This window comes from Sphaerodactylus townsendi, linkage group LG10, assembly GCF_021028975.2.
Source record: "Sphaerodactylus townsendi isolate TG3544 linkage group LG10, MPM_Stown_v2.3, whole genome shotgun sequence".
Taxonomy (NCBI): Eukaryota; Metazoa; Chordata; class Lepidosauria; order Squamata; family Sphaerodactylidae; genus Sphaerodactylus; species Sphaerodactylus townsendi.
Window position 1 is genome coordinate 75,445,806 of NC_059434.1, and position 13,016 is coordinate 75,458,821.

Here is a 13,016-nt window from a genome sequence, read left to right on the forward strand (position 1 = left end):
ATCTTCAAACGAAAAATAGAAAGGAAACCGGAATTTTTTTTATTAGGTATGACAAATATATACAAAAAAATGACGTGTTATTCTTATAGTTAATTGTAACAGCAAGACTCAAAATAGCGAAGTATTGGAAATCATCATCCTCACCAACGATAGAAGAATAGCACAGAAGAATTTATTTAATCATGGACACTGATGATCTATCATGTAGATTAAAAGCTGAACAGATTTTAAGAAACTTGGAAGTGTTACAATTAATTTCTCAATTTTAGTTTATTATAATCTTCTGTTGTTACATTTGATTGTTCTCAACTGGGAAGATAACCCGCAAGGTTGAAATGTTCCTTTTCCTACTTACCAATAGATATAATAGTATTTCATTAACTGCTAGACAGTGATTATATAGTATGAAACAGTTTCCTTAACGATGGTCGATTGCAATTTTTCCTCAAGGAATATCAGTAGGACAGAGTCACTTCTAAGGTAGAAGTGTCCAGTTATTAGAGTAAGAATATGAAGAAAATTGAGTTACACCCAACCAACCTTCTTTTTCCTTCTCATTTTCTCCCTTCTTTCTTTTCTTCCTTAATGACTATTGAGCTTTCCATGAATATTGGACGTAATGAACATTAATTCATATAATTTTTGATGCCTTCGTTATGTATTGTGTGATTCGTAGAAAAATGTGTGAGTGGGGGCTTCGCTGATTTTTTCCCCCCTTTAAAAGTAGGATGAAATTACTTGGAAATAATATGTTCCCTTATTTTTCTTTGTCCTTATATGCAACAACAACATCAAATTTAATGTCATTCAGCTTCCACAAAGCTGGAATTGCTCGAGCAGGAAGAAACCTACAAGGAAAACAAAGAGATCATGTTACTGTCCTCCTTTCTATCGGGAACAAGCATCCTCAATCAGCAGGGAACCAATTAAAAACAATGTAGGCCTAAATCATGACAAGTAGAAAAAAAATTAACAATTGGATTTGATTGTTCAGCACACTTACCTATCTAGCATTACACTGAATTTCAGAAATGGTGGAATAAAGATCATGCTCTGGTTGGTTAGTATTCCCTCCATCACTTGTTTCGCAACTTGTTCAGGCTCCAAAGGTGGCATCAGTCTGAAGAAACAAATGTACAATAGCTACACTCTAGCTGTTAGCAGGTTGGCATACCGTGCATAAAGAAGTGGTAGATATTAATGGCCCTTTTTGCAGGATGAAGCACTTGAGGGAGATATAACGGATCAGGACCACAAGTGATCATTCTTCACCAGTCCTTTCCTCAAGCAGTGAGCCACTGTGCCAAGACACCTGTCAGAAAATCGAGAAACCGTTGCAAGGAAAAATGTACCAGGGGATGGGGCACGGAAGTGACTACAGGGTCACAGATAAAACCGCCCTTCTCCCTCTCAAGGCTTGTGCCAGCAAGAGGAAGTCCCCTTCCGCACATGCAGAATAATGCGCTTTCAATCCACTTTCAATGTGCTCTGCAGCTGTGCGGAATAGCAAAACCCACTTTCAAACTATTGTGAAAGTGGATTGAAAGTGCATTATTCTGCATGTGCGGAAGGGGCTGAAGAAGGAGACGATTTTACCTCATTCCTTTTCCCGCTGCACTGCCCAGTCCTGTGAGGCATTTTGCATGATAAGCTCCTCCCAGAGGAATTTCAGGAGAATCATCAAAGAAAGAGCTGCTATGCACCACTTGCTCCGAACTCTTCCGCTGCAGCCGACACCTGTGCTCAAGAAAGCTTGTTGCTGAAACATAAATCTGAACCTAACCTGAAACCATTTGTAAGAAATATGTATAATCAGACACATGGATAGGCCAGGCTAGCCTGATCTCATCTGATTCAACAGCTACACAGGGTCAGCCCTAGAAACAAGAAGGGGAAAGGTAAAGGCCCTTTCCCCACTTTCCTTAAGCCCCACGCTACTCTCCTCAAGTAGCGCGGGGTCCAGCTGCACTCCCCACTTCAGGGGCGGTGAGAACGCAGCCGCCCCGACGCTGCCTTGGCTTAAATAAAGATCTTGATTTTTCCTGCCACCTTAACTGAATGTAAGCAGAGTACTTCACACCTGTGATTGATTAAGAAAGAACATATAATTACTGTCACTAGGCAGTTGCACACAGATAACACATGGATAGCTAAAGGCTGAGGTCTAAGACATCTTGTCTAATGTAAGTTCATAGAACAAAGCATATGTATATATATTGTTGATGTCATGTAATATGTAATTATGAAAAGTGTCATCATGACATTAAGAATAATGTTATATGATATGTTATTATTTTTAGATTACAGCTGGTTGGCTTAATTAATTTATAATAAATTGCATATTCCTGAAGAAGATGGATGATTGAAAACGCAAATACGCAATTGCGTTTGAATTGAACTGTTCATATCATCATTAATCGAGGCTTGCATTGCTACAGCGGAGCAGTTTATAAACAGTGACGCTTGAATTTCGCAACAGCTGAGCAGCACTTGAACTCTTTGGCAAGAATTTGCTGGCACCACATTCTGTTACGGACTTTTGTGGTTTGCATTCTGCTGTTTTGATACATAGCACTGAATAAGGAATCTAGCTTCTTATGAACTATACCTCTTTATATTTAAGAATTGTGATGCAATTGTATCAATAGTTTAAGAACTTATGTCAATAAAATACAATCATTATCTTACAATCCGGGTCTATTTTATCCCGGTTTCTCCCTTTGCATGGCTTCCCGTTTGTTAGAAGGAATCGAATGAAAGATTGGGAGGAAATACTCCAGTTTGTTTCACATGAGCCCCGGTCTTTTGTATTTACACCACAAGCGTATCCGCGCAAGTGCAAATGTAACCTCAGCTTGTGGGTTCTGTGGGGCAGTACTTGGAAGGAGTTGCAAAGAACCAAATTTAAACAAAACAGTTTACTTTACTTAACAAATAACACTTTTAAAACATTTAACATTTACACTTTGCAGTCCTGTTAAGTTTGCATTTTCAAGTCCTTATTTACAGTCTACTGATATTGCCAAGTCCAATTCTTCTTTGCTGGTGGTTGGTTTTGAAGACTTCTGAGGCTTGGTGAATGGGCTTCAAGATGATGAAGGTTCCCAGAAAACTCTCACCATTTACATACACAAAAACCCTGAAACAATAAATTCTAACATTTACAATATAGCAAAAAAATAAACTCCCTTCCCACTAGTTCCCCACAACATTGCAGTTACCTTAAACAAGGTGTTAAGGGCTTAATAAAATCAATCAAGGTCCCAGCCTGGTAGTCTCGCTTCCTCCAACCTCATGAGTTCTGCAGCATTCTACTTCATTTCAGACTCCACCCCTTTCTGGGTCATCCCATTCTGACACAGGGGTTACACAAACATTCCTGGTGTCCCGCGTTCTGATTGGTTCATGAAGATTCCAAATGCAGCCAGGGGGACATTTTTAAACATGGAAGGGTATAAGTGCTGATATCCTACCTTTCATATACATTACCTTGAAGATGGATTTTTGACAAAGTCACTATTTATAAACATAGGACAGACACAAGAAGTTTGGACCCCGTTCTTTTTCAACGCACTCAGTTCCATGGTCAGAGCTCTGTGCAAGCCAACAGCAGCAAATTTGCTTGAGCTGTGAGAAATTTTAGACATGATCAAGTGTTTGCATCAACTTTGCCATGATGGCTAGGAATTGATTTCTATACCACACAATACATACTAGGCTATTTCTGCACAGATTCCCAAAAAATGTTTCCAAAACGTTTGCAAAACATTTTCTACTCCCCCCTCCTCCCTGTTTGTCTGCACTAACACCTCAAAATGATTCCTGGCTGCCAATTTGTGATCATTCTGTTGGTTTTTTAAAATTATCTGTGGATTCAATACTGTGTTGCTTCAAAGCCTCATACTACAATTTCATAGGTCCATGGTGGCGAACCTTTGGCACTCCAGATGCTATGGACCAGAAATCCCATTGGCCAATTGGCCATGCTGGCAGGGGCTGATAGGAATTGTAGTCCATAACATCTGGAGTGCCAAAGGTTCGCCACCACTGTATGAGGTTTCAAAATCCACCCCCCAACAGAAAAATGATGAAAATAGGCTGGCAAGCTAACAACTCAGAAAATGGCGCCAAGGAGGAAGTCCAGGGACTGGAAGGCAGTGTGGGAAATGTTTCAAAGAGATCCATACAGCAAGTGAAAATGCTTCCACAAAATAATTGCTAAAGTGAAACTTTTTTTAAAAAAAATTGCTAAAGAAGAGGGTTCATTTAAAATGTTTCTAGGCTGAAAATAAAATGTTTTGGCAAAAAAAAGTATGCAGAAATCCACAGAGGAAATGTTTTATTTCCTGCCTCAAAATGTTTTATTTTGGTTGTGCAGAAAAGGCCATAAACAAATGTGTGTTTATAGAAGTAGCTGTTGAGTCATCTCTTTTGACCAGAGGCGGAATGTATGTGATTTGTTTATAGTTTGTCTTTCTCATTGGGACTCTTGGCAGATTACATGCCATGCACCAATAAATCAACTGGTGCCATTCAGTATGCAATGAAATAGATTTGGGGTTGTAGAGCCAACTGGAAATCTAAAAAAACAACTGAAGCTAAGCATAAGAGTTCACATGATGTGTTAATTAATGCAAGGTTTTGCCCATTTGAGTTGCTGATTTTGAGACTGAGGCAATGTAGGACCGCTTCACTGCCTATCCACATCTTTGGTTTGGTATATACTTGCTGCTAAACCTTTCAACAACATTGCAGTTGCACGGCAAAGCATGCAGACATTGGTGGGGAAATGTGGTTCTGGGTATTCAGCAGAGCCATCCTTGATTCTGTAATCACATTTGAACACATGCTCGGAATCATGTGACTTAACCCTAACACAGCAAAGCAATGCACATTGCTTGTTCTGGGTTGTATTTGTTTCCAATAGTCTTAATCAGAGGTGGGATCCAGCAGATTCTCACAGGTTCCCAAGAGTAGGTTACTAATTATTTGTGTGTGCCGAGAGGGGGTTACTAATTGGTGATTTTGCCACGTGATTTTTGCCTTAGTTACACCCCTCCTCTCAGCAGTAGTGCACAGAACTTGAAGCAGTCTAGCAGGAGGTGCACCGGCGTGCGTGGCAGCCTGCGCCTATGTGCATTCGTTTCCCGCCAAAGGACTGGCACAGCAGCTTCGTCCTTGCCACAGCCCCGCCCAGGAATGCCCCGCCCCCGGAATGCCCGCCCCCACCCCCGTTGTGCCCCGCCCATCCCCATTGGCGCTACGCCACAGTTTGAATCCCACCACCATGGGAACCTGTTACTAAAATTTTGGGATCCCACCACTGGTCTTAATTGTAGACTGAATATGTTTTACATTGGAATCAATAAACCAGTGAATTGAGGCTCATCAAGGATTTTGTGAGTTTCATGCACTTGGATGGACGAGAGTTGAAATTAATAGGTATTTCCTACCCTATTGGGGCTCATTCACAACTTTGAGAATGTTGGGAACTCTGGTGTTTGAATCATGAAAGATTAGCATTTTCAGATTCTGCCTTTCAAATGGCTTTAAGTGTAAGTTTTCCCCAACGTTGGAAAACCCAGATATTTCTTCTCCTAAAGAATGAATATCCTTTCTCCTCATAAGAAAAACTCTGCCATGCATACCAATAAGGCACAATAAAAGGAGCGACGATATGACCCACGGCAGATGCCACAGTGATAATATGGCCATGGCTGTTCTCCATCATGGCTGGCAGGAATGCTTTTGAAGTCTGAAAGTAAATAAAAAGGGGGAAATTGACTTTTAGATGAAGGGTAGTTGATTTTACACCACGTTTTTCTCTACTTTTATGGAGCATCAAAGTGGTTTACAATCACCTTCCCCTCCTCTCCCCACAACAGATACCTGGTGAGGCAGGTGAGCTGAGAGAGTTTGTGGAGAACTGTGACTAGCCCAAGGTTACCCATCAGGCTTCATTTGGAGAAGTGGAGAATCAAACCCAGTTTACCACATTAGAGTCTACCACTCCAAGTGTTTGGGGGTCAAATTCTGCACAGTTCCCCCCCTTCCCCCTCAAAAAGTTTGCTCAAAATGGACTTTTCAGAAAATGCTAAAGTAACAACTTTTTCCCTGAAGTGATTCTTGGGCTGCTATTTGCTACCCTTTACCAAAATCCTGGACCGCTTGTCCTTCACACTTATAAACTAACCCTAAAACACAATTCCTCAAAGGCATTATTGATTTAATGAAAAATTACCCAGTAATGAGCAAGAATGTTGACTTCAAATATCTTCTCAATATCATGGTCTTCAGTTGACAGAAGATCTGTAGTGGTGATCACCCCAGCATTGTTCATCAAGATAGACACATCCCCAATTTGTCTTTTCACCTTTGGAAAAGCAAGTGTCATAAGCATGTATGAACGAATTGACCAATAGGCCACTTGATCTAGCATCTCATTTCCCACAGTGGCCAACCAAATGCTCCCAAGGCACGGATCAGAAAGTCTCCCAACAATTGGTTCATTGCCTCAGGAAATGAATAGTGCATTTAGACATCATGGCTAACAGCCATTAATAGACTCATCCTCAATTCCACTTGTCTAATCCTCCTTTGAAGCTGTCTAACCTAATGGCCACAGCTGCATTTTAGGACAGTAAATCCCACAAGAAAATGATACGAAGTCCTACTTTTGAACGTAGGTTAGATAAATCTCCTCTAAATTAAATTCTGCTTTCATTTATGAACTTTTGGCTATGCCATTTTTTTGTTTTTGAGTAGCAGGGTTTCCAAGGAGCTTGGGAAGTCAGTTGCTGAAGGACCTGAAACATGGTGGAGGTCCACAATGCTTGGGTCATGTTCAAAACTTCCCGGATAATCCCTGGTGGACAAATTGGCTGGCAGGACTTCTGCCACGATGAGTCAAATGTAAGGGTTGTCACTGCTGATTTCTGTTGACCTGACCCAGTGGTGGGATCCAAAAATTTTAGTAACAGGTTCCCATGGTGGTGGGATTCAAACAGTGGCGTAGCGCCAATGGGGCTGGGCGGGGCATGACGGGGGCGTGGCCGGGCATTCCGGGAAGGGGGGGGGGACATTAATAATTTCTCTGTTACTGTAAAAAAAAAGTTCCTAATTTCCAGCTGGTATCTTTCTGTCCATAATTTAAACTCATTATAGCAAGTCCTATCGTCTACTGCCAACAGAAACAACTACTTCTCCTCTAATTGACTGCCTGTCAAATATTTAATACTTTCAAATACTTAATTTTGTTTCTAGAAATCAAAAGAAGGATACTTTCCTTAAACAAGGAACTTTACCATATTACTAAAACATGTTTTTAAAACAGTCCAACAGGGAGAATTATCCCGTTTTCTACGAACCAGCCACACAGGAAACAACAGGACTTTATGATTTTTGGACCTAATGGAATTTCTAATGGAAAAGCGGACCCAATTAGTAACCCCCCTCCCCCCTTGGCACATACAATAATTAGTAACCTACACTCGGGAACTGGTGACAACCTGCTGAATCCCACCCTGACCTGTTATGATCCTGATTGCAGGCACATGAACCAAGCCTGAGCCATGTTATGAACGTAGGTGCTTACAAAATGGTCCCATCTTCACACACATGGAACACCACTAGAGGGTATGACCAGCTATGTAGAAGAAAAAAGGAGAGCTTTTATACCTGACCTTTCTATCCTGTTAGGAGACTCAAGGCAGCTTTCAAACTCCGTTCCCTTCCCCTCCCTTGTGAGGTAGGTGGGGCTGAGAGAGTTCTGAGAGAATTGTGAGTAGTCCAAGTTCACCCAGCAGGAATGTAGGAGTGGGGGAACAAATTTGGTTCACCCAATAAGGGTCTCCCACTTGTGTGGAGGATTGAGGAATCAAACCAGTTTCTCCCAATTAGTGTCCACTGCTTTTAATCACTACACCACACTGTAGGAATAGTAAGCTAGTGGATAAAGTCCTCAGAACATGAGGAGTGGTCTGACACATTTCACCATTTCCTTATTGCACCCTAATAGGACTCTGGTGACTTTTGGGCAAGTTATGAATTTTTTTTGGAAGAGTTAACCTCTAATGTTTCCCCAACAACAGAACACAAAAAAGGGTGTTAAGATCAAAGGTTGAGGGAGAATCAAAAGTTAATGGGAGAGACTGGCTGTTGTGGGTTTTCTGGATTGTGTGGCCATGTTCTGGTAGTTTTTGCTCTTAACATTTCACCTGCATCTATGGCTGGCATCTTCAGAACCATGTCACAGTAAGGCCCCTTCCGCACATGCAGAATAATGCATTTTAAATCTTTTTTCACAATTGTTTGCAAGTGGATTTTGCAATTCTTCACAGTAAAATCCAGCCGCAAAGTGCATTGTAAGTGGTTTGAAAGCGCATTATTCTGCACGTGCAGAAGGGGCCTAAGATGTGTTTCTCTCTGTGGCATATATCTTACCACGGAATGCCTCTGGAGACGCCAGCCATAGATGGAAGCAAAACGTTAGGAGCAAAAACTACCAGACCATGGTCACCCAGCCTGGAAAACTTTTGAAGCCTCTGACAATACATTAATGGGAGAGAAATGCCTCATTTGTAAGAAAGAAAGAGATAGAATGAGAATTTTTTCTTTCCGTATAGGCAATGTCTTCGGAACCATTTCAATTATACTATCCTATTATTTTAATATACTAGAATGGTGGCTAGTTTTGAACACCTTCTCTGCAGCGCAGTAGATTTCCTCTTTCTTGCTGCAATCCACCACGAAGGGATAAGCTGTGGCTCCGAGTCTTCCGCATTCTGCAGCCGTTTCTTCAATGCCTGCCTGCAAATGGAAAGCAAATTTTTTAAAGTTACTCTTTTGCATTCCCGCCCCCCCCCCCCCCAGTGATATTCTAAAACAGGATTACATCTTGGTTTATGGAGATTAAACAAACTTCCTGTTACTAATCAGGGTAAGAAGGAAACGCAGGATCAATAAAATATTTTGACTTTACCGCAACCAGAAAGAGCATTCACCGTGCAGTCTCTACTTTGGGGCATGTTTGTTGTTATTACCCATTGCCCTTTCTCCCCACACTTTTTGCCCTGTCCGCAGTGGGACAGGCATTACCCTTTACCCTGGGGTTTGGCAGTTCTTGTTGTGGGGCTGAACGGCATCATGGCCCCTTCCACACATGCAGAATAATGCACTTTGAATCCACTTTCAGAACTGTTTGCAAGTGGATGTTGCTATTCCCCATAGTAAAATCCAGCTGCAAAGTGGATTGAAAGTGGATTTAAAGTGCATTATTCTGCATGTGCGGAAGGGGCCCGTGTTCATTGGATTGACAGCTCTGCCCTGTCCAGCCCAGCCCAGCCCAGCCCAGCCACATGTGCATTCCCATTGGATGTGATCAGACATCCCCGCCCTTCCTCCCCAGAAAAAAACCCATCATCTTACTAGTCCAATGGCTATAATAATTCAAATATCTTATGCAGCATATATCACCATTTATATTGCTTGGATATTTCAGGGGCAAGTGCTCTTTTCACCAAAGGGAGGGATGGGCTGCCATGCAAATGTTTATCTGACCTCAGCTGGAGAAATCCCTCTGCAATCATGTGGATGGAGTAGTGGTTAGAGTATTGGAGTAGGAATGGCTTCAGATTCCCAGTCTAACATGAAACTTGCTGGATAATATGAGCATGTGAGTTATTCAAAAGTCAAGCAGCCAAAGGCAGAGTTCGAGTGTGCTCAAACAGCTCTCATCTTGTCAACTGACTTCCTAATTTAGACAAATGGAAACCTCATGAAACTTTCTGGACACGAGTCGTCCCTTATGTTGAATACCACCAATAGTGTATTTTTGGTTCTTCAGCCAGGAATTTTCCTATGCTTGTTCCATAAGACTTCAACTGGAAATGCCCCAGATTGACCCTAAGATAGGCTGACCAGACGTCCCACTTTTGGCGGGACAGTCCCGCCTTCAAACAATTTGTCCTGCGTCCCGCGGGTTATTTCAATTGTCCCAATTTTTGGGAGGCTGCCGCACTGCCTTCTGGGGCGCAAGGCAGTGCGGCAGCCTCCCACGCGCGCGGCCGCAGGAGCACGGCCTTCTGGGGCACTGCCATTTCCCACCCTGTGACAGGGCGGGAAATGGCAGCACCCCAGAAGGCAGTGCGCTCCTGCTGCCGCTCGCGCATGTGCGCGCGCACGCGGCCGCCTACCCCCCATCCCGGGTCACAAAGGTGATCATCTGGTCACCTTACCCTAAGATATTCTTCATGCTCATCACTTGGTTCTCATTACACAATGGGCCCTTGTATCAGTACTGAGAACACATGCAAAAGTTATGCTCTGCCATCTGATTTTTAAGAGATGACCCACTGGAATTTTGATGATGGTTCCCAAGATCTTAAAACAGAGCTAACTTGAATTTGCACAAGGTGACTCCTATAGAATCTTCTGAAAATGGCTCAACTGCTCTAGTCCAGCGGTTCTCAACCTGTGGGTCGCGACCACTTTGGGGGTCAAACGACCCTTTCACAGGGGTCACCTAAGACTCTCTGCATCAGTGTTCTCCATCTGTAAAACAGATAAATGTTAGGGTTGGGGGTCACCACAACATGAGGAACTGTATTAAAGGGCCGCGGCATTAGGAAGGTTGAGAACCACTGCTCTAGTCGGACATATTAACACCTTCCTACCTTATTGATATCCCAGAGAACTACTATGGAGCGATGCTTCGCAAATTCGTAAGCTGTGGCTCTCCCAAGTCCATGGCCAGCTCCGGTGATCAGGACAATCTCTCCAGTGACAAGTTTTCTTTTTGCAGGAATGAAAAGCTTGACAAAAGCCTCCAAGTAGGAATAAAGGATAATCAATATAAACAAGGGGATCTCGAGCAAAAGATACATTTTGCTCTGCAAATGTCCTGCACGGTAACTAACCCTCAGCTGTTTGCACACTGTTTATTCATTTAACAGAGACAGAAGCCTAAACTAAGCCCCACCCAATCGGGGCTTTCAACGTAGCTGACTCCCCTCTTATCTATATATTTATATATTTTTGTTCACGTGAACTGCTCATGCATACCCCTGCCAACCTTTCACAGGAGATTGTAACTCTCCTATTTATACTGCCTGAGCCTTTTGCTTTTATGTTACTGAGGGCTCTTCTCTGACACTGAAATAATGTACAGTCCACCCCTCTGCTGATTTTTTAAAAAATAGGAATAATCTTGGTGTTAAACACTCTTTGTGGGGAGGGGAGCAGTTTCCACTCCCCATTGCTTGACAACCTGGACTCTGTGGGAATGGAGCCCAGAGGCCTTGGAGTGAGAGGAAAGGGGGTTAAAGAAAGTTGCAAACTCCTTTCCCTTCCCCTCCCTTGCGAGGTAGGGGCTGAGAGAGTTGTGAAAGACAGCTGTGAATCACCCACCGGCTGCGGTTGCCTCTGGGGGGTGGGACGGGTGGAGCCAAGGTGACCGCTTCCGCGTAACTGAGGGCGGAAGCGAAGCCCGGGCCATGTTGGGCAAGGGCTGACGTCACCAGGAGGGGAGGGCAGATTGACCCTTTAAAAGGGAAGCCCTCCTTTGTTCTGGCCATGTGCTTCGGCCAGCCAGTGATTTGCCCACCCACCTTTCCCTGGGTTTATTCGGTTGTTGCATTTTTCTGTCATATAGCCGTTCAGCGGTGGTGCATGGGTAATGATCTGGAAGTGCCGATGAGGTAAGAATGGCGGCAACCGCCTCTGTCAACCGGGTAAATGGGGATCACCTCTCTTGCCAGGAGCTGGCAAACCACCGGCAGAGCTCCTCAGCAGAGTTCAGGAGCTAGCTGGTCCAATACAGGGTATCCGCCCCAGGGCATCCGGGTCATTGCCGCCATTATATGAAGCAGACAGGCCAGATCAAGACCCATGCTACGCCTCACGCTTCTGTTTTTGGTTGGCTAATAAAATGGCTATGGCCAAAATGTTTATCCCAGCAAGTGTCCAGTGTGGTTATTGGAGAGGATTCACCCTGGTGGTTCCCACCCTCAGAAGGCAAATTGGAGCTTTGAGGGAAGAGCCGGGAGAGAGTGGGGTTTGGAAAAGAGAAGGACCCCAACAGGGAATAATGATGAGCCTGCTATTCAAAGCAGTTGATTTCTCTGGGGAAACTGATCTCTTGTCATCTGCTGACCAGTTGTCATTTGGGGACATCTCCAGGCCCCACCTAGAGGTTGGCAACCCTATGGTTGAGCAAAGCACCCTGGGTCCTTCTCCTCTCTCTAACTATCCTCTGGAAACTGTAAAAAGCAAGGAGCCAAAGTTTTTTTCTTCAGATGGCTGCCAGCCTTATAAAACATCAGCTCTGTAAGCCGCACATGCCCTGTTCCAGCTTCCTGGTCCAGAAGTCTCTCCCCACGGGGTGGACGCTGTTTCCTTGGCAGATATAGCTGAGTCCTCTAGGAGATTTGGCAGGGTAAAAATGTAAAGAAATAAAATAATAAATAAATTGTGCACCCCAAAGTGACAGAGCTGGAGCCTTGGAGTAGGGAGGACAGAAGCCAGTCACTTCTTTTCTACTGCTCCAAACTTTTCCCTGTGTCCTGGCTTGGCAGGGATGGAGGGAAGCGCTTGGGGAAATGAAAGAACAGAAGCAGAATCCCAACTGATATAGGGTCAGCTTCTGATCTTCCTGTCTTTACTTCCGACTGGCTCCTTCCAAGATGAGGACTCAGAGAAAGGTTGGAAATGCAACTTTTGTTCAACAGTTGTTCCAAGTTGTTTTGATGTAAACTGAACAGATCCAGAGATTGGCTTGCTTGTTTTGGGACAGCTGAATGCAGTATGTTTGGCTGTCAAACACATTCACTGGAAAAATCTGCTGCATCCCTAATAATCATGTAGGTTACCTGCAGAGATGTAGCAAGGGGGGAAAGTGCCCCTCCACCCTGTCACACCTCGGAATGCCCCTGCCCCAGAATGTCCCCACCATGTCCCCAAAACGCCCTCACTATCCCCCCACAGGGGCATGTGCCGGGTGCGTTGCGACCCCCACCTGT

General features: G+C 43.7%; 1 protein-coding gene across 1 annotated transcript; it reads right to left on the minus strand.

The window, feature by feature from the left end:
• Window positions 1-757: 757 nt before the first annotated feature.
• On the minus strand, window positions 758-10,904 carry LOC125440004 (estradiol 17-beta-dehydrogenase 11-like). The gene is made up of 7 exons (XM_048509500.1): window positions 10,674-10,904; window positions 8,701-8,808; window positions 6,242-6,373; window positions 5,649-5,755; window positions 3,490-3,627; window positions 1,004-1,120; window positions 758-848 (listed from the first exon to the last, which is right to left on the minus strand). The coding sequence occupies exons 1-7, from the start codon at window positions 10,881-10,883 to the stop codon at window positions 758-760; spliced, it is 903 nt and encodes a 300-aa protein (XP_048365457.1). The 5' UTR covers window positions 10,884-10,904.
• Window positions 10,905-13,016: the final 2,112 nt, after the last annotated feature.